Source organism: Tachyglossus aculeatus, chromosome 3, assembly GCF_015852505.1.
Source record: "Tachyglossus aculeatus isolate mTacAcu1 chromosome 3, mTacAcu1.pri, whole genome shotgun sequence".
In the NCBI taxonomy this organism is placed as follows: Eukaryota; Metazoa; Chordata; class Mammalia; order Monotremata; family Tachyglossidae; genus Tachyglossus; species Tachyglossus aculeatus.
Window position 1 is genome coordinate 25194248 of NC_052068.1, and position 27970 is coordinate 25222217.

The window sequence follows — 27970 nt, forward strand, 5'->3', positions numbered from 1 at the left end:
CTGCTGGAAGCTCAATTTCCTTTCATCCTCAGCAGAGGTCCCAGCCTCTGTTTCTCCGGGACTGAGAAAGTACAACATCATGTCTGGGCAGCCAAAACTGCGCCAGGAGAATGGAGACACTAACAGGGAATTAAGGAAACTCCTGGTGCAAATTTAATTATGACCGCAGCCAGTTCAAGAAAAACAAGGTGTTTTGACAGGATGATCGTCTGCTTATACTGTGCCATCTGTAAGTGAGGAAGTCTGAAGACGCTTGTGAATTCCAGTTTCGTGATTCCTCTTCCTAGCAGCTCACTCAAAGATGTTAAAATGGCATCGGACATTCAATATTCGTGGTCCCTGGAAAAACGGTAAGTGAGATGCTCTCATTTCTAATGTGCATTGCTCACTTGAGAATATAGGCGCCCAAAGGCTGGATTCTGCTTCCATCTCGGACTCAGTTTCCCCATCTGGGCAGAAGAGACAGTAAAACTGATCTTTGTTTCAGGGAATTGTGAGGTTCCATTTATTCTGATAGATGAAGAATGTGTTACAAGAATAAAATATCAGAATGAAATAAATAATGATATAATGAAATAATCTTAAAGCTATAGAGTCCTCTAGGGAGCCCCACCTCAAGGAAAATGAAAGGGAGAGAATTCAGGAGATATGGGTGTCTTCTTTTCTTAAAGATCTCCAGAGTCCTAGGCTCCACAGCCTCTCTTTCCAGCCCCTTTCAATATTCACCCTCCTAGTAGCCAATAAATTCTCCCTTCTCTTTTACTGAAATGGAACTTACTTTAATTGAAGTCTGTTTCCTTCATAAAAAATACCTTACACCGAAGTCCTCCTTAAACCATCCCTTCTCCAGACCCAGGAGCTCCAATTCTTTAAATCTTTCCTTATATTATCTATTTCCATCCTTTTAATCATTTTTGTCAATTTCCTCCGAATCCTCATGTAAAAAGATAGCGACCCAGGCTGGACACCATTTAATGGTTTATCTAAAGTAAACTGGAGAAGAAGGATAACTCTCAGGCCATTGGATGTCATATTCTTGTTTATCCCAGTAACATACTGACTTTTTCAATAATGGCACTACACAGCTGACTCATTCATTTTGTAGTCAATTATGACTCCAGATTGCTTTCTGCTGTATCTGCGTGTAGCAAGTCCTGTATACCTGGAACATGGTGATGTTTTTCTGTAAAATAACGGCACTGGTTTGTACCAGTCTCTTTTAATTTTGTATTTTTTGTAAGACCATTTATGTGGTATCTAAGATATCTTTTTGGTTTTATTCTTAACTTCCAAGAAGTTCTCAATTCTTCCCAATTTAAAATCATCAGCTCATCTGTTGAGCTGATTCTCCATTCCCTTTCGTCAGTTACCACTCTTCATAAGATGCAGCAAATTTAACAGTTCTAGCTGCCTGTTACTTTTGTTCTGGATGTGTGTACATGCCATAAATAGCTAAATTGCAAAATTTATACAACAGCAAAACATTTTAAAGCTGAGTACTTATAACAAACCAAAAACAGGCTTTGGTTTTTTTTAAAAAAGAGGATGGGCAGAGCAGAGCCAGGCTCAAGGCCTTGAGCCACAGAGTGAAAATTGGACACTACCACTCATTGTAGAAAATTACCTATTTGGCTAACTGCTTATCTTCTTCAAGTACTCAAGACCAAATGTAAAATAACAATAATAATAATCATAATTATCATTATTTTGATATCTGTTAAGCACTTACCATCTGTCAAGTACTATTCTAAGTGCTGGGGTTGATAGATAATCAAGTTGGACACAGTCCAACTTGATTCGGGATCATTTAAACCCATTTCAGTTGAAGATTTTCTTTTGATTTCTTGACACATTTTCCACGCAGGATCCTTCTTGTTTTGAACTTGATTAATTGGAATAATAATAGTAAGGAGAAGAAGCATGGCATAGTGGATAAAGCATGGATGTGGGAATCAGAAGGTCATGGGATCTAATCCCAGCACTGCCACTTGTCTTGGGAAAGTCACTTCTCTTCTCTGTGCCCCAGTTACATCATATGGAAAATGGGGATTAAGACTGTGAGCCCTATGCAAGACACGGATTGCATCCAACCCAATTTGTACCCACTCCAGTACTTAGTACAGTGTCTGGCACACAAGTGCTCAATACCATAATTATTATTATTATCATTAATAATAATATTAAGTTCTTACTATGTGCTAAGTTTTGGGGTAGATCCACTATCTACCCCTTGTCTCACTTGGGGATCCCAGTCTAAGCGAAAGGAAGAATACATGTCTTACCCTAATTTTATAGATGAGGAAATGGGCATAGAAAAGTTAAGTTACTTGCCCAAGATCACACAGCAGGTAAAAGGCAGAACCAGAATTAGAACCCAGGTTCCCTGACTCCAGGCTTGTATTTTTTCCACAAGACCATATGATAAAGAGTTTCTCCACAGGCCCTGAGGCAGTAGATTTCAGGATGAATTGGGTGGCAGGGGTGTTATAGCCTGAACCAATCAGTGCCAAAGTGAGGTTAAATTTGCAGATGCAAAATTCTTGCCAGGTGTCCTGGATAATTGAGGTTGAAACCTGGAGAGTATTGCCATTTTGACCAGAATGACCCCTGATTTGGAAGAAATTTTGCAAAAAAATCACACGTTTAACCTCACCGTGGGGGAAAATCCCTCATGTGGGATCTGGAAAAAACCAAGGGAAATGTCTGGCATTATAATTATGAGGACCAGACTCCCCTCCTCTTGGTCTGCCTGCCAAAACAAAGACATTCAGACTTTCTCCCAGTGTAGACTATGAGCTCCTTGTGGGAAAGGAATTTGTTGACCATTATCGGTTATATATGCCAAGTGCTTAGTACAGTGTTCTGCACAGTCAGCACTCAATATCTGCAACTGATTGATTCACAACTACTTGACTTTTCTCTCACTTAGGTAAGTGAAGTAATGGTCCCTGGACAATATAAGGAGCACGTGAACTCTGTCCATTGTGGGAGCAGCAGCTAATCTGTTCCTTCCTAGCATTCACAAGGGAGGATGTCAGAAAGAAAACTGCCTATTGTTAAAAAAAAAAAAAAAGGGAAATGACCACTTTTTTTAAGTCATGGGAAATGTACACACCCTCCTTGCAAGCAAATCTCTTGAAGCAAAAAGGAAATATCATCAATACTTGACTTCTCAGCGCTTCGGCAAAGGAGTCAGGAACTGTATACAATATCTGGGCCCAGGAATGAAAAGTTATCAGCTTCTTCCTGCTTCCCCAGTTCCCAACAGACCATTATCCTAATCACCAGATACAGGTCTGCTGAGGGGTTCGTATTTTTTTCAACCATAAATTTGGCTCATGGCTTGTTTTTTGAAACAACTACCTTCAGGAAGAGGCAAAATTCCATCCTCCCTTAGCCTGGGGTAGGTTAGGGAACGAAATAAATCACGAGGGCTTTTATCATTCAAGGTTGACTTTCTTTTTTTTAATAGGTAAGAAAACTCACCCAACAGAGAATGAGGTGGTTCTGACCAACATGAAAATACTAAGGAGTGAAGCGATCCCAAGCAAGCAGTTGTTTCCTGACTTCCCCAGGGGGTCGGAGGCAGGGGCAGCAGCTGCTGTTCCTCAGGTTGTCATCTCAGAATGCCCAAACAATGATTTGAGCCCAACCAAGGTGCCAGAGAAGCCGGGCTACATGACAGCTCAGGATATCCTAGGTCAGCAGCCACAGCAGGGCCAGCTCTCCAAATTGGAGTGTGAAGAGTCTAGGTTTGAATTACATGGATTGGTCAATTCTCCCTCTACTCCAACGGAGTCAGAAAAGAGCTTTGTACTTCACAGCAGGGAGTCTTCCTATGATTCTGGCATGCTCAGTGCCTCTTCCTCTCCCAGAACCAGCCACATAATAGCAGAAGCCGGGCAGGGTAATCCAGAGAGCATCCGGCAAATCAAGGGCCCCACGGAAGCTGCGGATCCTGGGCTGAATAGTCCTGCAGTGGGGCTGGAAGACCTCCGGAGTTCCCAGGGGAGTGACAACCTTGACCATCCTCTGAGCCAAAGCCGGGAGGAGGTTTCTGAAAAGGAAAACGAGGAAAAGAGCTCTGACTCCACTTCGGCTTCAGTTCCCAAAGAGGAAGAAAGACCAATCATGAGCCAGCCTACAGCCATCTTGAATAGTACCCGATATCTTCCTGGGCAGCAGTTACAAAAATATCCGAGTGACAGCTTGAATGAATACACAAATGGATGCCATAAATTACATGAGGTAAGAAAATAGACAAATAGGTCTGTCACCCCAAATCATTTTGCACCCCATATGGAGTCTTCTGGTAGATGATGGGAGTTGGGAGGTTTGCAGTGTTCATGCTCGTAGGGCTGGGGGGTTCCCCACTCAGACTGTACACTCAACATGGGCAGCGAAAGTGTCTGTTTATTGTTGTACTGTACTCTCCCAATGCTCAGTACAGTGTAATCTTGGGTCAAGGGGGAATTTTGGTTTCCCCACCATGTGGCAGAATCCCATTTGGCTCAGCAGAGATGAAATCATTCATTCAATCGTATTTATTGAGCGCTTACTGTGTGCAGAGCACTGTACTAAGTGCTTCTTTGGGCCTGGGTGTCCCCTTCCCCCCTCTTTCTCAGCCTCTCTGTTTCTTCACTTCTCTTTGTCAGTCTCTTTGTGTCTATATTTTTATCCCTCATTCATTCTGCCTTTAAGCAATCAACTTTCCTTGTCCTTTTCTTTGTTTCCTCTGTTTGGTGTTGGTCATTCTCTGTCTTATCTTTCTGTTTGTGACTCTCTTTTTTCTCTTGTCTCTCTCTGTTTTTCTTGTGGTTGTAGAAATCACAACTATACTTGTTTATTATGACAGTCTCGCCCCCATACAATTTATGTCCCTTTTACCACCTACTGTGATTATGTCAGCCTTGCCCATGTGTAGAAGATAACGCTTTTTGAATGGAAAACCCATGGAAAATGATTGTGTAGGATTAGAAGCTGGACTCGGGGGAATTAAAAAAGAAGACATGGGAAAGGAAGAAAGAGAAGGAGGGAGAGAGAGAAGGGAAGAGGCAGTGAACGAAACAAAAACAAGAAGTGGGGGGAGACAGAAAAACAAGAGAAAATAGGGACAGGGAAAAGGAACAAAACAAACAGAAGAGAGAGATAGAGGCTTGGGAACAGAGGGAAACTGCCCCAGGGAAAGGGAAGATAAAAGCTAAGAAATCCATATTAGCTGCAATGTGGGAAGGGGCTGGAAATCTGTTTACATATCCCACCAAATGAAACTCTTTCCTGTTGAGGAAATGGGAATGGGTGCAAATGCTGATTTTGGCCTCTAGACTCTTGGGTTTGGGAGAACTGGCAGCACCTCACATTGGCCTGGGATTTTCCCCACAAAAATCCACCTCCCCACCCTTTCCCCAGGGCAAACCCAGTGCCATGAGCATGAACCCAGTCAGGCACCCTCATTTACTAATGTACGTCCGCTCTTCTGTCCAGGAGGGAAAGAAAACTAAGGGCTGGGATCTAGATAGTGGGAATAATTTAATTATAGCTTTCCCATAATAATAATGCCAATGATATTTGTTATGTGATTACTATGTGTAAAGCACTGTTCTAAGCAGTAGGATAGATGTTAATCAGGTTGGACACGGTCCCTGTCCCATAAAGGGTTCACAGTCAAACCCCATTTTACAGATGAAGTAACTAAGGCACAGAGAAGTTAAGTGACTTGCCCAAGGTCACACAGCAGACACATGGCAGAGCCAGGATTAGAACCCAGTTCCTTCCAACTCCTAGGCCCATGCTCTATTCACTAGGCCATGCTGTTTTCTTCCTTTGAAGAGGTTTCATCAACCTCTACTAACCTCTCCAGTTACTACCCTCCTGCAACTTTCTGAACCATATAGATCTCTTCCTCACATGCCTTTTCTCTTTCCCCATCCCTACATTGATCCTTGGGGACTTCAGTATCCTTGTGGATATTCCTGATTACCTTTTTGCTGCCCGCTTCTTTTCACTCCGCAATTTCAGTGACCTCTTGTTCCACCCACCTTCCCCACTCACCATTTGAAACACACGGATCATCTCTAATCATTGTACAATCCTGTCCTCACAAACTCTGAAATTCCTCCTTCTGCCCACCACCTCTTCACCTTCCTTCTCTCCCATACACCCACTCCCCCAAAATCTGTGCTGTTCCTCCACAGAAACCTCCAATTACTTGAACTCCTCCAATTTTCTAAAGAAATCATGCCTCCTTTGGTCTCCTTACCACAATTACCTTCTCTTAACACACAGATCGATGTCCTCGACACCACCCTCTCCACTGAACTCAACTCCCTCATTCCCCTGTCCCACCGCCTATCTCGTACCACTAATCCTGACACCCTTGATCACTTCCACAGTGCATTTCCTCCGCTCTTGTCCTTGAGCTGGAGAGCATTGCTGTAGAAATCCAGGCAGCAGACTGATCTTGTCCATCTAAAAATTCATCATCTGCTTTAATTCTGCCCTCTCTTCCACCTGACAACAATATTTCTCCATCCTTATTGACTCCCATACTACTACTACTAATAATTATGGTGCACCCCTGCTCCTCTTAAGTCACTCCCTCCTCCTGCTCCCCTTTGGCTGTCCCCTCTTTCCCAGCAGTATCTCAAGAGATCTCCTGTCTCCTCTCAAAATCCATCCTTTCCACTTATGCCTCTGACTGAATCCCTTTCTATCTTATCAAAACACTTGTTCCTTCCATTATTAAGCAGTTACTATGTGCCAGGCAGTTTATTAAGTGCTGGGTAGATATAAGTTGGGTTGGACACAGTCTCTGTTCCACATGGGGCTCACAGTCTCAATCCCCATTTTACAGATGAGGTAACTGAGGCACAGAGAAGGGAAGTGACTTGCCCAGGTCACACAGCAAGCAGCGTGGATCAGTGGAAAGAGCACGGGCTTTGGAGTCAGCGGTCATGGGTTCGAATCCCAGGTCCGCCACATGTCTGCTGTGTGACCTTGGGCAAGTCACTTAACTTCTCACAGCCTCAGTTACCTCATCTGTAAAATGGGGATGAAGATTGTGAGCCCTACGTGGAACAACCTGATCACCTTGTATCCCCCCAAGCGCTTAGAACAGTGCTTTGCACATAGTAAGCGCTTAACAAATGCCATCATCATCATCAAAGTTACAGAACTATCATTAGAACCCATGACCTTTTGACACCCATGCCTGTGTTCTGCTTCCCATTGCCTGTGCCACCTGTTTCAAAAATTTAACTCCCTTCTTAAACCCCCATCCTCCCACCCCCCTCTCTTTCTCCGAATGAGCTGCTCATGTGTTTATTGATAAAATTGTAAACAGATGTAATCTCCCTAAAATCTCCCCTGCTCCTCTTAAATCACTCCCTCCTCCTGCCCCCCTTTGGCTGTCCCCTCTTTCCCAGCAGTATCTCAAGAGATCTCCTGTCTCCTCTCAAAATCCATCCTTTCCACTTGTGCCTCTGACTGAATCCCTTTCTATCTTATCAAAACACTTGTTCCTTCCATTATTCCTCCCTGACTATGTTCTTAAATCATTCACTTTTGAGTAGCTTTCCCCCCAGTGCTTTCAAGAATCCTCATATAGCCCTTCTCTTAAAAAAAAACAACCCTCCCTTGACCCCACAGTTCTTTACAGTTATCACTTCATCTCCTCCTCCTATCATTTCTCTCCAAATTCCTTGAGCAAGTTGTCTACACCTGTTGTCTACATCATCTGCCTCCACTTCCTCTCCTCCAATTACTCCTTGGCCCCTCTCCAACCTGGCTCCCACCCACTTCACTCTATGGAAACTGCCCTCTCTAAGGTCACCAGTGAACTCCTTCTTGCCAAATCCAGTGTCAACGACTCCACCCTAATCCTCCTTGACCTCTAAGCAGCCTCACATCATGGATCACCCCTTCCAATCAATCATTCAATCCTATTTATTGAGCACTTTCTGTGTGCAAAGCATTGTACTAAGTGTTTGGAAAAGTACGTGAAAACAGAATGGGTAGATACGTTCCCTGCCCAAAGGGAGCTTATAGTCTGAGTCTTGAAACAACCAACCTTGGTTTCACTAACACAGTCCTGGTTCTTGTCCCATTTCTCTGACCACCCCTTCTCAATCTCTCAGGCTCCTCCTCTCCCTCCCCCGCCTAACAGGGGAAGTCCCTCAAGGCTCAGTTTTGGTCCCCTTCTATTCTCCATCTACACCCACTCCTTTGGAGAACTCATTTTTTTCCCCACAGCCCCAATTACCATCTCTGCACAGATGATTCCTAAATCTACCTCTCCAGCCCCGACTTCTCTCCTTCTCTGCAATCTGCCATCTCCTCTTGCCTTCAGGACATCTCTATTTGGATGGCCCACTGAAACTCAAAGTTAACATGGCCAAAACAGAACTCCATCTTCCCACCCAAACACTGTCCTCTGCCTGTTTTTCCCATCATTGTAGTCCCCAACACTATCCTCCCTGCCTTAAAAGCCCATAACCTCAACATTATCCTCTACTCATCTCTATCATTAAACCCACATATTCAATCTGTCACCAAATCCTGTTGGATCTACCTTCACCATAGTACTAAAATCTGACCTTTCTCCTCCATCCAAACTCCATATTCCACCTTGACAACTGTATCAGCCACCTCGCTAACCTCCCTGCCTCCTGTCTCTCCCCACTCCAGTCCATACGTCACTCTGCTGCCTAGATTATTTTTCTAAAAACCCGTTCAATCTGTGTTTCCCCACTCCTCAAGATCCTCCAGTGATAGCCCATCCACCTCTACATCAAACAGAAGTTTCTTGCCATAGACTTCTAGACTGTGAGCCCGTTGTTGGGTAGGGACCGTCTCTAAATGTTGCCAACTTGTACTTCCCAAGCACTTAGTACAGTGCTCTGCACACAGTAAGCACTCAATAAATACGATTGAATGAATGGATTAAAGCACTCAATCAGCTTGACCCCTTCCACCTTTCCTCACTGATTTCTTCCCAATTTATTCCCTGTACCTCAGTCTCATGTATCACACCACTGTCCCCTTGTCCAAACCCTTCTTCTGACCTGGAATTCCCTCCCTTCTCATATGCTACCACTCTCCCTACATTCAAAGCCTTATTAAAATCTCATTTTTTAAAATGGCATCTATTAAGTGCTTACTATGTGCTGGGGAGGTTACAAGGTGATCAGGTTGTCCCACAGGGGGCTCACAGTCTTAATCCCCATTTTACAGATGAGGTAACTGAGGCACAGAGAAGTTAAGTGACTTGCCCAAAGTCACACAGCTGACAACTGGCATTTCCTCCAAGAGGCCTTCTCCAATTAAGCCCACATTTATTCTACTCCTTCCTTCTGTGTCACCTATGCACTTGTATCTGGACCCTTTAGGCACTTGATATTCATCCCACCCTCAGCCCACAGAACTTACAGAAATATCTGTAATTTGTTTATTTTAATATCCATCCCCACCTCTAGACTGTTCCTTGTGGGCAGGGAACATGTCTACCAATTCTGTTGTATTGTACTCTTCTGTGTGGTTAATACAGTGCTCTGTACCCAGCAAATGCTCAATAAATACCACTGATCAATTGATCTGTAGATTGATATATAATACAAATATGAATGATATATATTACATATTCACCCAACAGGCCTTCTCATTGCAGATGAACCAAAGGAACCCTAAAGCTCTTGATTTAGGCTTCAGATATCTGGAACACATTTGTCAGTTGATAGAAAAAATCGGGCACCTGCAGGAGCACAACCTCAGTCTTCAAAAGCAAATCCGTGGCTTGCGGAAAGAACTGAAAGTGAAACAAAAAAATGAGGTAAGGATACCTAAAATTTAAAACCAAGTGTTTGTCATTTAGACTGTGAGCCCAATGTTGGGTAGGGACTGTCTCTATATGTTGCCAATTTGTACTTCCCAAGCGCTTAGTACAGTGCTCTGCACATAGTAAGCGCTCAATAAATACGATTGATGATGATTTAGTTTTATTTCAACCTCAAATTATAATCCTCACACCTAACATTGTGTTGGGGCTAAAACTACATTCAGTTTATGCAGATCTTCACCACAAATATATGTCAGGATATATAGTTGGGAATATCATCCTGCCTCCCCAGGTGTGCTCTGTTATCTTTAAACCCAATCTGGTTCCAATCCCCAACACTTTAATTTATTTGGTCCAATTTCTTAACGCCAGCAGAATTTAACCCAAAGGACCTTTTTTTTTTTTTTTCAAATGGCATTGGTTAAGCTATTATTATATTCCAGGGACTGGGGTAGGTACAAGATAATCAGGTTGGATTATATCTCACATGGGACTCACAGTCTTAATCCCCATTTTACAGATGAGGTAAAATAAGTGACTTGCTCAAGGTCACAGAGCAGACAAGTGGTGTAATCAAAATTAGAACGCAGGTCCTTTTGACTCCAAGGTTCAGGCTCTTTCCACTAAGCCATGATGCTTCTTAAAGGAGAATCCATCCTAATCTCAAAGGAGTGAAGGAGTTTCCACCGTTTCTCTCAGAAACCAGTGTTGGTGCTTAATAGTCCTCACCACAGCGAAGTGCTGTAGGATTTCTCATTTGTTGTTGTTGATGATATTTGTTAAGTGCGTACTATGCGTCAAGCACTGTTCTAAGTGCTGGGGTAAATGCAAGGTGATCAAATTGGGCACAGTCCCTTTCCCACATGGTGCTCACTGTCTTAATCCCCACTTTACAGATGAGTCTCTGAGGCACAGAGAAGTGAAGTGACTTGCCCAAGGTCACACAACAGACACGTGGCAGAGCTGGGATTAGAACCCAAGTCTTTCTGATTCCCAGGCCCTTTCTCTATCCACTAGGCCTTGTTGTTGCCTGGGTTGATGCCTTGGAACTTTCATAGTGTCTGGCAGACTCAGGGGTTGGTTTCATGACTTCTGACTGGCAGGACAGTAATAATAATGATAATGATAATGATGGCATTTGTTAAGTGCTTACTATGTGCTGAGCACCGTTCTAAGCGTTGGGGGAGATACAAGGTAATAGGGTTGTCCCACGTGGGGCTCACAGTCTTAATCCCCATTTTACAGATGAGGGAACTGAGGCACAGAGAAGTTAAGTGACTTGCCCAGAGTCACACAGCTGATAGGTGTCAGAGCCGGGATTAGAACCCACGACCTCTGACTCCCAAGTCCGGGCTCTTTCCACTGAGCCAGTAGAATTCCCCTGCCTTGTCCCAAGGACCCTACAGCTGAGAGGATCTGGGGGGAAGGGGCGGGGTGGGGGTAATTCATCTGTTGAGAGGCCTCAATAAAGAACATTTCATCAGGGACTTCCATTACCAGGGGAAGCTAGTGTGGGGGTGCCGGCCTGGGAACTCTGGGAGCATGGCTAGAATTGTCTTGGTTGTGCTAATTAAGATAAATTCATCTCAATCCCTTTCCGTGAAGTTTTTGGCATTTTTCTCTTGCACTATCCCTTCCAAATTTGTGACCCCCATGGGGGAGAGGGTCTGCATCCAACCTGCTTACTTTGTATCTACCCCAGTAAGTTCCTAGTAAGTACCATAATTACTACATCATTTTGTATGAATTGCCTTTGGTTTCATATTTTCTTGAATAAATCTGTAAATTCCTTGTCATCTTTGATTCTTTATCCCAACCCCTTATTGTCTCACTGAGTACCCAAGTAGAGGCCAGCTAGCTAGCTTTCCTTGCATCCAAGGCAAGTTGCAACTGAAATCTGAGAGCTCACCTGCTCCAGGAGGCCTTCCCAGACTGAGCCCCTTCCTTCCTCTCCCCCTCGTCCCCCTCTCCATCCCCCCATCTTACCTCCTTCCCTTCCCCACAGCACCTGTATATATGTATATATGGTTGCACATATTTATTACTCTATTTATTTATTTATTTTACTTGTACATTTCTATCCTATTTATTTTATTTTGTTGGTATGTTTGGTTTTGTTCTCTGTCTCCCCCTTTTAGACTGTGAGCCCACTGTTGGGTAGGGACTGTCTCTATGTGTTGCCAATTTGTACTTCCCAAGCGCTTAGTACAGTGCTCTGCACATAGTAAGCGCTCAATAAATACGATTGATTGATTAATTGATTGATCATCTCCCATGCTAGGGGCTCTTGGTATCTTTCCCTCAGGGTTTGTTTGGGGATGATGCCCCTAGAAAAACCTCCAGAGAGGTTCCTTTCTTTGGCCTGGGGTTTGAGGACCACCCCTTCGTCCCATTTCTGCATCTGGCTGCAGTCAGAGCACATGTTATACACAAACTAATAATAATAATAATAATAGCATTTATTAAGCGCCTACTATGTGCAAAGCGCTGGGGAGGTTACAAGGTGATCAGGCTAGAACCCGTGACGTCTGACTCCAAAGCCCGTGCTTTTTTCCACTGAGCCACGCTGCCTCTGTGGCCTAGTGGAAAGAGCAAGGGCCTGGGAAGTCCGAGGACCTGGGTTCTAATTCCAGCTCTGCCACTTGTCTGCTGTGTGACCTTGGAAAATCACTTCTTTGTGCCTTAGTTACCTCATCTGTAAAATGGGGGTTAAGACTGTGAGTCCTATGTGGTAAAGGGACTGTGTCCAACCTGATTAGCTCGTACCTACCTCTGTGCTTAGTACAGCGCCTGGCGCATAGTAAGCACTTTATAAATTCAATTAAAAAAATTAGTTTTGTCACTGTTGGCTTACATCCTCAGGGATCTCAGTTAAGTGCTGAATTGAATTGATGTGATTTTATGAAGTCATTTAGAAAGAGTCAGTCCCCTCTGTTTTGGGCCTTATAATTAGTATTGTATGTCTAAACACCTGTGGGATTAAGAATGCCTGCAATTTGTGTGTACTGTGTGGTTTATTACACTAGAGCAGAAGAACGTAAGAGCCTGTGCATTTTCTCCCTCTGTCTGGTCTAGGAGTATTTTCTGCAGCACTGTTCCTGTGGCACAGCCACTGCCTTGTCCAGCTCAAAAAACGAGGGGAAAAAATATTGGAATGTGAAGGAGAGACCACATAGCCTCTTGGTTCACAGTGGAAACCAGTCGGATCTTTCAATTATTCCAGAAATCGGCAGAAATGGTGGAAAACAGAACAGTTATAATGGTAAGGATTTCGTGTCCAACTGGAATAATTGAACTGTAGAAAAACAGAGCTGCAACCCAGAGATTTTATCTGGTCCTTTCCCCCACTTTTAGATACATGGACGATTTTCTTAAAGATCTCCAGGAATGAGATTTTCCATAATCATCAAAACCACTTCCTATTCCAGAGTTTTATCACCTTGATAATCTAGTAGTCTGGGGCTTCTTCCCTATGGTCTTCCTGCTTTAGTCTAAGTGCATTTCCTCTTGCTCTGTCTTCAGTGGACACAAAGACAGCGATCCACTTTTCTGGACTGTTTCCCTTCAATCTTTGCTCACGGAATCTGTTGTTCATCATTTCACACCAGTTTTGTGGCTTTTGTTTCAGGGTTCTGAGCAAGAGTGGGAATTTAGGGACAGGGCAGGAGCGGGAAATGCATAGAAGCATGATGGCAGGGAAGGGAAAACACGGACAGACCTGGATTTGGGGAAAAGTAGATGAAGTGGGCATGTACGGGGATTCTTAAATGTCAAAAGTTGTCAAATCTGGCTTACTCAGAGCTTGTTTGAGGGTTGGGCTGTGTAAAGGGCCTCCAAGTTTGGCAGCCCTTTACACATTCACTCCTGAAACTGGCTCAAGGAGAGTAGAGTGACTACTGACAAGTCCTTGCTCATGATGATGATGATAATAATAATTATAGTTGTGATATCTGTTAATGATAATAATTGTGGTATTTAAATAATTACTATGTGCCAGACACTGTTCTAAGCACTGGGGTAGATACAAATTAATCACGTTGGACACAATGTCCCACATTGGGCTCACAGTCCTAATCCCCATTTTACAGATGGAGGAACTGAGGCCCAGAGAAGTGAAGTGACTTGCTCAAGGTCACACAGCAAACAAGTGACAGAGGGCTCACAGTCCTAATCCCCATTTTACAGATGAAGGAACTGAGGCCCAGAGAAGTGAAGTGACTTGCTCAAGGTCACACAGCAGACAAGTGACAGAGGTGGGATTAGAACCCAGGTCCTTCTGGCTCTCAGGCCTGTACTTTGTAGCTTCTTTACTCTGAAAGTCTACGATGAGTTTACTATGTGCCAAGTAAATTCACACAGGGCTCAGTCTAAGAGGGAATAGATACTGAATCCCCATTTTACAGATGAGGAAGCTGAGGCACGGAAAAGTTAAGTGACTTGCCCAGCAGGGAAATGGCAGGGCTGAGATTAGAACCCAGCTAACTGAGAATCAGCGTGGTTTAGCGGATAGAGCACAGGGGAGTCAGAAGGACCTGGGTTCTAATCCTGGCTCTGCTACTTGTCTGCTGTGGGACCTTGGGCAAACCACTTCACTTCTCCGTGCCTCAGTTACCTCATCTGTAAAATGGGGATTAGGACTGTGAGCCCCATGTGGGACAGGGATTGTGTCCAACCTGATTAGCTTGTATCTACCCTAGTGCTTAGTACAGTGCCTGGCACATAGTAAGCGCCTAATGAATATGATTAAAAAAAAAACCCAAAACAGGTCCTCTAACTCCCAGAGCACATGCTCTTTCCACTAGGCCATGCTGCTTTTCATCCCGTGCTCTGTGTCACTCTCACAGTGTAGTGTAATAATGTCCCAGGTAATATTTTGAGGAAGTCCACCCAATTACACCCGGAACAGAGAGAATATTGCCGCTTCCTGGATTGCGCTGGAGGGGACCCAGGATTCCCATTCCCTGCTGAGCCCAGGGACAGACCTCAGTTGTGACTCTACATCCATTTTTTTTTTTAGTGCAAGGGGTAGGTTGAACCGCCCAATAAGTTTATGGGGGCAAAGCTAATAACTTCACCCCCTTAGCCCAATTATAATGGATCCCCATCTCCTCCTTGAGTAGGAATGCCAAAGTAGTGGATGGAGATGGATAGAAATTTTGATACCAGAATAAGACAGGGAGGGGAAAAGGGAGAGGGTGGTTTTCATTGTGAAAAATCCATCAGCAGCCTCCTGACTAAAATCATCAATCGTATTTATTGAGCGCTTACTGTGTGCAGAGCACTGTACTAAGCACTTATATTATACATGAAAATAATGTATATTAAATAAATAAATAAATAATAATAAAATAATATACATTAAAATAATGTAGGAAGAACTGTGGTGTGACTAGGATACTCTCCACATTTCTGTTCCTTTAAAGAAGGTGCTAGCCAGGCCTGGATGACACCAACAGGAAACCAATTTTCTTGCCCAGTGGTCCGCTCGCCATCGTTCACTGGGGTGAGGAAAAAGTAGTGAGGGGTAGGCTCTCAAGGAGCAGCAGAAAGACACACCTCTCTCCCGCTGTACTATGATTGATTGTATGTACATACAATTGTATGTTGCCAATTTGTACTTCCCAAGCGCTTAGTACAGTGCTCTGCACATAGTAAGAGCTCAATAAATACGATTGATGATGATGACTGCCTCATCCAGCTAGGTTCTAAATACCACAGGCAAAGGGCAGGCCGGACACCACCATTTCTCTGCCATCTTTTACTGTGGCTGAAGTTTTTTTCCATATTCATTCAATTCATTCAATCATATTTATTAAGCGCTTACTGTGTGCAGAGCATTGTATTGCACAGAGTATTGAATCCACATTCTTGAGAACCACCCAAAGAGACTCAACTGGACTTGGGGTACTTGTTTGAGACCTTTGTTTTGTATTGTTAAGGACAAGGACTGGACAACCAATAGTCACTCAATCAACAGCATTTATTGAGGACTCCCTGTTGGAGACGGTGTATACACTGGGAAAACTACGGACACTGTATTAGACATTCTGGGGAGTTACTGAGGAAGTCTACAGTCTAATGGGGAGCCAGATAAACCCACATACACAAAATTCAAATCATCATAAAGCTTTATAAAATGCCTAAGGACACAATCAACTGAAAGATATATAATTTAATTTTAGAGATAATCAGAGCTGTTGAGGGATTAAATGTTGTGATCGGAGTGATCCATCAGAGCTGGGTGCATTTGATTGAGGAAGCCTTCATGGGGGAAATGAGATTTAGTATTTGGAAAAAGAACAGAGGCAGTAAAGAGTAGCATTCCAGGAGGTGAGAATGGCAAGTGTTTGGCATAGAGGTGGGAGGAGAGTTGAGTGCAAGGTATGGTAAAATGATTCCCATCTATTGGTCATCCCATGAAAGGGAATTCTTCAAGGTCACAGAAATTCAGAGAATCAATCAATCAATGATATTTATTGAGCGCTTATTATGTGCAGAACCCTGTACTAAGTGCTTGGGAGAGGACACTGCAACAGAGTTGGCAGTCATGTTCCTTGCCCACAAACAGCTAACAGTCTAGCGGGGGAGACAGATATTAACATAAATAATTTGGAACATAAGTGCTGTGGAAAGGAGGAGTCTGTGTGAGATCTAGATCTCACCAGGTTGATAGCCCATGGCTATGACTTTTGATCTACAGCCTACAGGCTCCAATCCTGTTTCTGATCCACATTTCCTGTCAATCTGCCAGTTCTGGGCCCCTCCCTCCCTGATTTCCCAAATCCATCCCTCCTCCTGAAACTCTAATTTGGGTTTCTTTATCTTCCCCTTTTCCTGCAGGACGTTTTAGTCTGTATCCACCTGGTTCTTTAAACCAGGCTACTAAAGGCCAAGGAGTTCCCCTCAGTCCCTACTTCCACAAACTCTTTCTTCCTTCTAAACAAGTGGACATGTTGGACATAGAGAAAAAAAAACCAAACCCAATCAAGTGATATGACGTGTGGTTTCACAACAAATTGATATTTCAAGAGTCCTAGCTGTGGGCTAACAGAACCTGGTGGGCTAGATCATCACAGTCCGTGACCTGAAATTTTGGTGCAACTGGACTGGCCACGTGCCCAGGACTCTGAGCCAAAGCTGGTCCTGAGAGACTCCTCCAAGCCAGGTCTTGAGACAGCCACAGGATTTGAGACCTGTAGGTCTCAGGGGAATATCTCCTCCCCACGTAGGAGAGGGTGATGAAGAGAGCTGAGAAGAGGGGAGTTGATTCCATTCTGTGGCTGGTTCCAAGAAAAGGAGTCCCTCCAGGCTTCAGTAATAATAATAATAACAATAATGATGGCATTTAAGTGCTTACTATGTGCAAAGCACTGTTCTAAGTGCTGGGGAGGTTACAAGGTGATCAGGTTGTCCCACGGGGGGCTCACAGTCTTAATCCCCATTTTCCAGACGAGGTAACTGAGGCACAGAGAAGTTAAGTGACTTGCCCAAAGTCACACAACTGACAATTAGTGGAGCCGGGATTTGAACCCCTGACCTCTGACTCCAAAGCCCATGCTCTTTCCATTGAGCCATGCTGCTTCTCCATGGATGGAAAGGAGATGGGGAGGCGGGGGGGGGGGGGGCAAGGAGGAAGGGGGAGGAAGGGGCTAAGTGTAGAGCAGGAAGGAGATGGGGGAGAAGGAGGTGGGGGAAAGAGGCAGGGGGAAGTGTGGAGGAGATGGGGAGGTGGAGGAAGGGGGTAGGGGGAGCTGGGAGGAGAAGCAGCGTGGCTCAGTGGATAGAGCCTGGGCTTTGGAGTCAGAGGTCATGGGTTCAAATCCCTGCTCTGCCAGTTGTCAGCTGTGTGACTTTGGGCAAGTCACTTCACTTCTCTGGGCCTCAGTTCCCTCATCTGGAAAATGGGGATGAAGACTGTGAGCCCCATGTGGGACAACCTCACGACCTTGTATCCCCCCAGCGCTTAGAACAGTGCTTTGCACATAGAAAGCGCTTAATAAATGCCATTATTATTATTATTATTATTAGATTAGGGAGAAAGAGGTGGTGGAATGTGGGGTGGGGTGGGTGGAGGGGGGCTCTCCATCTATGAAGGAAGTTACAGGTATGGAATCCACATTTTACAGATGAGGAAATTGAAAAGTTAAGCAATTTGCCTACGGTCAAATAAGCATCCATGAGCCACAGTTGGAATTAGAACCCCAATTTTTGAGAAGAATAATAATCGTAATAAAAATTATAATGGTATTTGTTAAGCACTTCCTTGTGTCCCAAGCGCTGGGGTGGACACAAGCAAATCGAGTTGGACGCAGTCCCTGACCCACGTGGGGCCCACAGTCTTGGTCCTGACCTCCCAGATGAGGTAACCGGGGCCCAGAGAGGTGGGATGACTTGCCCTAAGATCACATAGCATCATCATCATCATCATCAATCGTATTTATTGAGCGCTTACTGTGTGCAGAGCACTGTACTAAGCACTTGGGAAGTACAAATTGGCAACATATAGAGACAGTCCCTACCCAACAGTGGGCTCACAGTCTAAAAGACAGACAAGGACAAGGAGCAGACAAGGAGCAGTAGTTTAGGGAGGAGGGAGCCTAGGAACGTGCGGGTATGTGTTTAGAGAGCCAGGCGTTTTATCCCTAGAGCTCTTCAAGTAGTCATTGCTGTCACAATGTTGTAAAATTTGTTGTTAGCAGCAGCAAAGCCTCCAATAACCTCGACAGTGAAAAAAGAACCACGTCTAGTCAGAGCTGGCAACTGAGTCACTGGAAGATTAGCTCTTGACTGAAAGCTCCCCCCTCCCGACAGTAAGCTTCTTGTGGGCAGGGGATGTGTCTGTTATATTGTGGGGTTGTGCTCTCCCAAGCTGTTAGTACAGTGCCCTGCATACAGTAAGCGCTCAGTAAATACGATTGATCGATTGACTTAGTGGCTGTAAAAAACAAATTGAAGTGGAGTGTTCACAAGCTACTGCCTTCTTGTGTTTGGTGCATAAGCAATACAAAACAACGTGGTTTGCGAAGACAGAAAGACAAAACCTTCTTTATTGTCAACCTACCATCTCGGAGACTGTGAGCCCATTGTTGGGTAGGGACCGTCTCTATATGTTGCCAACTTGTACTTCCCAAGTGCTTAGTACAGTGCTCTGCACACAGTAAGCGCTCAATAAATACGATTGATCGATTGACTTAGTGGCTGTCAAAAAAAATTGAAGTGGAGTGTTCACAAGTTACTGCCTTCTTGTGTTTGGTGCATAAGCAATACAAAACAACGTGGTTTGCGAAGACAGAAAGACAAAACCTTCTTTATTGTCAACCTACCATCTTGGAGACTGTGAGCCCATTGTTGGGTAGGGACCGCCTCTACATGTTGCCAACTTGTACTTCCCAAGCGCTTAGTACAGTGCTTTGCACACAGTAAGCGCTCAATAAATACGATTGAATGAGTGAATGAATGATAACCCCTTGCCCGTGGCCTCCCACTGGCCTGGAAGTCCCTCCCTTCATATCTGACAGGCCACCACGGTCCTCATCCTAAAAGCCCTACTAAAATCACATCCCAACCCCGCCACTTGTGTGCTGTGTGCCCTTGGGTAAGTCACTTCAATTCTCTGTGCCTCAGTGACCTCATCTGTAAAATGAGGATTAAGACTGTAAGCGTCATATGGGAGAGGGACTGTGTCCAATCTGATTTGCTTGTATCCAACCCAGCGCTTAGTACAGTGCCTGGAAATAGTAAGCACTTAACAAATATCATAATTATTGTTACCTCCTCCAATAGGCATTCCCTGACTTACCCCGCATTTTCCCACCTTATCTATCCTCCCTTCTGTGTTGCCTATTCTCCTAGGCACTTGGGTCTGTACTAAGCCCACCCTAGTCCCACAGCACTTAAGTAGATATCCTTATACTCTGTCATTTCTGTAATTCATTTTAATTCTGTCTCTACCACTAGACGCTAAACTCCTTGGGGGCAGGGATCAAGTCCCAGTAAATACCACTGATTGATTACCAGCTCCGTACAGTGCTCTGCACACAGTAAGGACTCAGTAAATACTGTCGATTGTTATACTGATCGATAACCTAACTGAAGGTAAAGTTTATCTCAGATCTCTTCCTGCAAAATAGAAAACAAAAAATGCCAACTTTAACATCTGTGTTTCTTCACTTCATTAATGAGGGAGTATTCTGAGCCATACATTTCCCCAGGAATAGAGATGGAAAAGATTTTTTAGGGACCATCTCTATATGTGGCCTACTTGTACTTCCCAAGCGCTTAGTACAGTACTCTGCACACAGTAAGCACTCAATAAGTATGATTGAATGAATGAATGAATTTTCTGAAAGTTCTGAAAGTTTACTGTTAAATAATTTCAAAAGTGTTGGGATCGCTTACCTCTACACCCACTTAATTCCCACAACTATTTCACCCCACAGTGCAAATGGACATAATGATTAACAATAATTGTGTTTTTTTGTTAAGCACTCACTGTGTGCCAAGCAGTTTACAAACTTCTGGGGTAGATACGTGAAAATCGGGTCAGATTCAGTCCCTGTTCCAAGTGGGGCACACAGTCTAAAGGGGAGAGAGGACAGTACTGAATCCCTAATTGACAAATGTGAAAACTAAAAAGTATAGAAAAGTTAAGTGAGTTGCCCAAAGTCACAGAGCAGGTAACTGGCAGAGCCAGAATCAGAACCCAGGTCCTGGGAGTCAGAGGAATAGTAATTATTAAATACATGTTCAAATATATTCATGTACATGTCTTTAAACTGTAATAGTTCTTACCTGCTAGATTGTAAGCTAATGGAGAGCAGGTATCATGTCTATTAATTCTATTGTAAGCACTTTATATAGTACTCTGCACACAGTAAGAGTTCAGTAAATAATATTGATTAATCCTTAAAGATACTAGGAGGTAAAATGCTTTTGACCACATGTACAGCAATATATTTGGGATATTAGAATTGTTAATGAGTTATAAATGGTATGTGGTTTGCACTAAATGAGAATTTTTTAATCTAATCTTCTTGAAAAAAATTGTATGCTTTTTAGATATCTATTATCATATATAAGCACAAAAATTGAGTAACAAAAATAAACCAAATTTGTGTAATATCAGGAAATTTTAACTATAGTTTACTATGCATTTCTTTCCCATGGTTCAATATAATCCAATCCCAGATGTGTAAAAATATCTTCTTCACTTTCAGCTTTGAGAAAAATCTTCTGTAAAACAAAACAGAAAAAAATCAGCACCTGTGTTAAAGCAATTTCCATATTCTCACTAGTCATTTCTACCCTGAAATAGTGAAAAGTAATGCAGTATTGTCATCGAGCATGGGCTTTGGAGTCCGAAGTCATGGGTTCCAATCCCGGCTCCACCAACTGTCAGCTGTGTGACTCTGGGCAAGTCACTTAACTTCTCTGTGCCTCAGTTACCTCATCTGTAAAACGGGGATTAAAACTGTGAGCCCCTCGTGGGACAACCTGATCACCTTGTAACCTCCCCAGTGCTTAGAACAGTGCTTTGCACATAAGTAAGCACTTAATAAATACCATCATTATTATTATCCTCCTGGACTTTATGCTTTTATTTTATTTTTTTAAAAATGATATTTGTTAAGCACTTACAGTGTAACAATCACAGGACCAATAATAATAATAATGAAGGCATTTATAAAGCGCTTACTATGTGGAAAGCACTGTTCTACGCGCTGGGGAGGTTACAAGGTGATCAGGTTGTCCCACAGGGGGCTCACAGTCTTAATCCCCATTTTACAGATGAGGTGACTGAGGCTCAGAGAAGTTAAGTGACTTGCCCAAAATCCCACAGCTGACAAGTGGCGGAGCTGGGATTTGAACCCATGACCTCTGACTCCAAAGCTCTTTCCACTAAGCCACGCTGCTTCTCCAGCATTGGAGGAGATACAAGTTAATCAGGTTGGCACAGTCCGTGTCCTACACGGTTCTCACAGTCTTAACCCCCATTTTAAAGATGAGGTAACTGAGGCACAGAGAAGTTAAGTGATTTACCCAAGGTCACCCAGCTGACAAGAGGCAGAGTCAGCATTAGAACCCAGGTCCTTGTGACTCCCTGTCTATCTACTAGGCATCGCTGCTTCTGTTTTATGGGCTTAGAAAGACCCCAAATTTAATATACACAATTCTAAAACTTTACCATTATTTAAAAGTGGTTGCATTTTTATCTTGGTGCCCCTAGAATCTGCAACAGTGTTCACCACCCAAGAGTAAGTGAGCAGGTGTAATTTGATTGCTTTCCTGCCCCACCTCTTTCCTGAAGCTTTTTCTTCAAGGAATGCTCCCACCTTCTCTCCGGAACACACTAATAATGTGGGAAATTCCCTACCCACTCCCCAGACTGGAGTCGGGCTCTCGGTTTAAGGGTTTTAAAGGCTTTAAATTTCACATTGGCACAGGTGAGTAGGGATGTGTACACATGTGGTTAGACTTGGGTGTGTGTTTGTATCTGGGTGTGGGTTGTTTTCCTACAGATTTTCTTGGATTTTTCAGGGGCCAAATCCAGGGAGAAATGACAGTATGTGCAGAAATGCCAAGAAATAGGTAACACCTTTGATTTCCTCGGCAGCATGAGAAGCAGCGTGGCTTAGTGGAAATAGCACCGGCCTGGGAGACAGAGGATCTGGGTTCTAGTCCCAGCTTTCCCACGTTTGCTACGATGATGATGGCATTTATTAAGCGCTTACTATGTTCTAAGCGCTGGGGAGGTTACAAGGTGATCAGGTTGTCCCACGGGGGGCTCACAGTCTTCATCCCCGTTTTACAGATGAGGGAACTGAGGCCCAGAGAAGTTAAGTGACTCTCCCAAAGTCACCCGGCTGACAACTAGCGGAGCCGGGGTTGCTGTGTGATGTTTAGGAAAAACAGAGCGACTTTCTTTGGCATTGGTTAAAGGAAATGAATGGATTTATTAATGGGTGCATGGTAAGAGGCAGACAAGCTTCCGTGGCCAGGGACACATTGAGAGAAGCGGCGTGGCTCAGGGGAAAGAGCCCGGGCTTTGGAGTCAGAGGTCACGGGTTCAAATTCCGACTCTGCCGATTGTTAACTGTGTGACTTTGGGCAAGTCACTTCACTTCTCAGCACCTAGAACAGTGCTTTGCACATAGTAAGCGCTTAATAAATGCTATTATTATTATTATTATTATGTACAAGGAGCCATGGCCTAGTGGAAAGAACACAGGCCTGGGAGGAACTGAGATCAAAGGATCTCGGTTCCTCCACTTGTACGCTGTGTGACCTTGGGTAAGTCACTTAACTTCTCTGCGCCTCATTTACCTCATCTATGAAATGGGAATTAAGACTGTGAGCCCACTGTTGGGTAGGGACTGTCTCTATATGTTGCCAATTTGTACTTCCCAAGCACTTAGTACAGTGCTCTGCACATAGTAAGCGCTCAATAAATACAACTGATGATGATGATGTGGGACATGGGCTGTGTCCAACCTCGTATCTACCCAATGCTTAGTACAGTGTCTAGCACATAATAAGCGCTTAACAAAAACCATTAAAAACAACAACAAAAAACTGCCAATACTGTTACAATTAAGGAGCTTTGTGTTTGGCATCCACAGGTAGTAATAATAATATTTGTTAAGCACTTCCTATGTCAAGCACTGTTCTAAGCACTAGAGTAGATTCAAGTTTTTTGGGTTAATTTAAATTAATGATGGCATTTATTAAGCACTTACTATGTGCAAAACACTGTTCTAAGCGCTGGGGAGGTGATCAGGTTGTCCCATGGAGGCTCACAATCTTAATCCCCATTTTACAGATGAGGGAATTGAGGCACAGAGAAGTGAAGTGACTTGCCCAAAGTCACACAGCTGACAATTGGCAGGGCGGGGATTTGAACCCATGACCTCTGACTCCAAAGCCCGGGCTCTTTCCACTGGGCCACGCTGGTTGAACACAGTCCCTGTCCCAAATGGGGCCCCTATCATCATCATCATCAATCATATTTATTGAGCGCTTACTGTGTGCAGAGCACTGTACTAAGCGCTTGGGAAGTACAAGTTGGCAACATATAGAGACAGTCCCTACCCAACAGTGGGCTCACCTAGTCTAAGAAGGAGCGAGAACAGGTATTTCAAAACAGGTAGTCCAAAACAGTCTCTTCTCCCAAGAGTTTACACCTCCCAACTCAGCATGAGCCATCCTACACCTATCGCTTTTTTTTCCGCTGCTCCTCCGACTCAACAGCTGCCGCAGGTGCTGGGCCATGAGGGAAAGTGATCAATTTCATCCACATTTACCTCTTGGTTTGGGCTAATGTGAACTGAAAATGTGCCAGCTTTCATCATCTCTAAGAGCATCTTATTAAACTGCCAATTCTTTCAGTGATAATCAGTAGTTCCATAGTGGTTTAGGAATGAGAGTTATATGTTGTAAGCACTATTTCCTCCACTAATTGGTCAGTTATCTCTAGGTACTAAAGAGTCAAGATGAGCTTAGAATAGAGTTTCATACTTTCCCCAAATTCATTCATTCAATCGTATTTATTGAGCGCTTACTGTGTGCACAGCACTGTATTAAGCGCTTGGGAAGTACAAGTTGGCAACATATAAAGACGGTCCCTACCCAACAGTGGGCTCACAGTCTAGAATAAACAAGAACTCAAGAAAGATCCCCCTGCATACTGGGAATGCTGACAGTCTTTTTTGAGCCCTTTACTTTGATAATTAATTGCATTGTTCTCATCTCCAAAATAGCTCTTTTTATTGATTTGTTCTCTACTCATGAGTTTCTAGTTTATGAAATAAGAATTTAGTGATCTCGTTATTTGGTGAGGTTCTCGGTTTTTTTTCTTTCTCCATTCCTCTACATCTATTTTCCCTTCTAGACTGTGAGCCCACTGTTGGGTAGGGACCGTTTCTATATGTTGCCAACCTGTACTTCCCAAGCACTTAGTACAGTGTTCTGCACACAGTAAGCGCTCAATAAATACGATTGAATGAATGAATAAATGAATGAATCTACCATATATATACTTCTAGTGTGACATTCCTAAAATAAACTGGCTTCAATTGATGTTTTTACTACATGCTGTAGATGCTAAATCCAAGGGGACGATGCGGAAAATGGTCCCAACACTTTCCGAGTGTGGCTTAGTGGAAAGAGCTGTCTGCTGTGTGACCTTGAGCAAGTCACTTAACTTCTCTGTGCCTCAGTTACCCCGTCTGTAAAATGGGGATTAACTCTGTGAGCCCCACGTGGGATAACCTGATTATCTTGTATCTACCCCAGTGCTTAGAACAGTGCTTGGCACATAGTAAGTGCTTAATACCATTATTATTATTATTATTAACTTCCAGCCTCTCTCATGGCAGGTCTCTCTCTGAGAAGACATGAGAGTTTCCAGGCAAATTTTTTTTTTTTTACATTTGTTAAGCACTCACTATGTTCCAGACACTGTATTAAGTGCTGGGGTTGATGTTCATTCATTCATTCAATCATATTTATTGAGCGCTTACTGTGTGCAGGGCACTGTACTAAGCGCTTGGGAAGTACAAGTCGGCAACATATAGAGATGGTCCCTACCCAACAATGGGCTCACAGTCTAGAATCATGTTGGACACAGTCCCTGTCCTACATAAAGCTCACAATCTTAATCCCCATTTTACAGTCCCCATTTTACAGTCAAGGGTGAAAAGTCTCAGAATGGTAGCTTTCTGGCCCCTTAGCTTTTTTGGAAGCACTTCCCCCCGTCAGTCCGCATTCATTTTAGAATCCCCTTTTACCCCCACACTCAGAATGAATAGCCGACCCCTCTGCAATATGCTCCATGTAAAATGCAAAAAACCCAGTTTGCTTCTGTGGAAAAAATTCCAAGGCCATTACGTCCCATCTTCCTGGTGACATGCACGTTTTCTATTAAAAGGCAAACCATTCTTTCCAGCTGTTAAATTTAGGGTGTTAAGAAAAGAGTAAAAGAATAATCTCTAGGCTTAAAGGATTTTCACTTGATTGAGAATGGTAGACATTTAAAAATTCAGTTTCAGCTCTTGCCTCTGGGCATTTTGTTCTGATAGTCAGGTACTAAGGGCTATAATAATAATGGCATTTGTTAAGCGCTTACTATGTGCCAAGCACTGTTCTAAGCTCTGGGGGTACAAGGTAATTGGGTTGTGCCATGTGGGGCTCACACTTTTAATCCCCGTTTTACAGATAAGGTAACTGAGGCACAGAGAAGTGAAGTGACTTGCCCAAACTCACACAGTTGACAAGTGGCAGAGCTGGCATTAGAACCCATGACCTCTGACTCCCAAGCCCGGGCTCTTTCCACTGAACCACACTGCTTCTCTTTGAGCCTGATAATCCTGCTTCACTCCTACTTAAATAACTTTATATATTGCAGTAGTATCACAGCCCATTAAAGATGGCCTTGAGCTTGGTGATGTGACTTCAGGATTTGATTGTGCAAGAAATGTTCATTTGGTGATTTTGTACCCTATTTAGCTTGCGTTTATCAGCTTGGATTTTTTTGTTTTCCCCTGCAGCCTCGCCCTTTTCTCCTTTGATGCTATTTGCCGGCTTGATGTGAAAAATGTGATTTAGTAAACCCAAAGACTAATTTCATCTAGAGAAAATAAAACGATCCACATCTCAAATATGGAATTAACTGCATCAGCTTCCACGAAAATAATCACACCCTTTGCCCAGGCTCTGGAGTGGAGGCAATGATAGGATGGGATCAGGCCAGGGGCAGTTCCTGGAAGCTGGCCAAGCCAGCGGGCACAGGTCCCAATACCTGAATGGAAGCCAAGGGAAACCTGGAAACTGAAAACATTCGGGAGGAAATAGAGTGGGGGGATAAAAAAGCAGAGAATAAATGAGATCCGGAGTGAAAAAGTGAAGTTGGAAATTAGCTTATCCTTATTACTAAGAGGCTATTAGTATTCCAAAGACTGAACCCTCCCGAACTGATCCAAACCCATCGGAATCTGAAAGGGGTTCAGTCCTCGAATATAAAACTAGACAAATAGAATAGAATCTTTTTGAATGATCACCTGTAGTGCTAAAGAAATGGACATCTTTACAGTAAGAATACATCCTCACACTCAAGGAATAGACCTTTCCAATCCACTCTGTCGTCCTCCTTTGTGAGGGAACTATTTGTTTTGGGCCTGGAACCTTTGAAAATCTTTTCTACTCTCCTATGATTATCCTGCTAATGACAGTGTCCTTTTCTCTGCAGATTACACAATATGACCTGCTACAGCCAAAGCAGCTAGGTTTCTTCTTCAGAATATGGAACCCAAAGATGGTACTGCAGACTTTAAAGATGCCCAGATAATCATTATCTACAAAGGAAAAGTGAACAATATGACAGGGGAGCTGCAATGACATGTCATTAGTGTCTATCAATCAATAAATGGTATTTATTGGGTGCGAGAGTACAGGATAGCAGAGTTGCTAGAAATGTTCTCTGCCTCCAACGATATACTGTAACCAAGATCTTGACCAGAGGTTAAATGTTGTCAGTGTATAGTGTTCACTCCATGAAACTTAATGTGATTTCAGACTCTAGAAAGGCATAGTAGATATGATGTTTTTGCTCACCAGACGCAGAAGGGATGAAGAGAAATGTGGGATGTTGATGAAGGAAGATTTACTTGGGAGACTTAAATAGTACTCTAAATATATTGTTTAACCATTCTATAAGAGGTTTGAAGACAGTATAACTAGGTTATTATAGGAGAACAATAACTGATTAAAAACTAACCTTGTGAGTTATGAACAATATGTTCTTATTTCAAAGAGAAAATTCTACCTTAGTTTTGTCATATAAGGCATGATTATCCAGCATCATCTTCTTCTCATGGGTGGCATACCTCCGTAAGTCACGTTCAAACTGCTGTAAATGTAAATTATTATTTGGAGTCAGATACTATTTTATTGTTTAATACATAAGCATCCTGAGATACCTAAAGAACGATGAATAAACTTACTGTGGTGTATTTCTGCTTTCTGCTAAGGTATTTTCTTTTTGTCAAGTCTCAACAAACTTTCAAAGTAGTCCACAGAATAAATCTTATGTAGAAATTAGTCTTGGATATATGTACGTATGTGACACTGTCAAATATCCGTTAA

At 43.3% G+C, this 27970-nt stretch overlaps 2 protein-coding genes across 7 annotated transcripts in view; one reads left to right on the forward strand and one right to left on the reverse strand.

The window, feature by feature from the left end:
- On the forward strand, positions 1–27837 carry LOC119925510. Of its 2 annotated transcripts, none has more exons than XM_038743719.1 (5): positions 1–350; positions 3473–4248; positions 9650–9826; positions 12908–13094; positions 27075–27837. In XM_038743719.1, exons 1-5 carry the CDS (start codon positions 302–304, stop codon positions 27086–27088), a joined length of 1203 nt encoding a protein of 400 aa, XP_038599647.1. In that variant the 5' UTR covers positions 1–301; the 3' UTR covers positions 27089–27837. The 2 variants fall into 2 exon arrangements, with proteins under 2 accessions (XP_038599647.1, XP_038599648.1); XM_038743720.1 differs by having other exon boundaries at positions 2–350; positions 9665–9826.
- DNTT (DNA nucleotidylexotransferase) overlaps positions 20978–27970 on the reverse strand; it is a 46337-nt gene continuing 39344 nt past the window's right edge. For all 5 annotated transcript variants that reach the window (XM_038743713.1, XM_038743714.1, XM_038743715.1 and 2 more), the window contains 2 exons: positions 27651–27734; positions 20978–21064 (listed from right to left, as the gene is read on the reverse strand). In XM_038743713.1, the coding sequence (XP_038599641.1) occupies positions 20978–21064; positions 27651–27734 (171 nt within the window). The remainder of the gene's footprint in view (positions 21065–27650; positions 27735–27970) is intronic.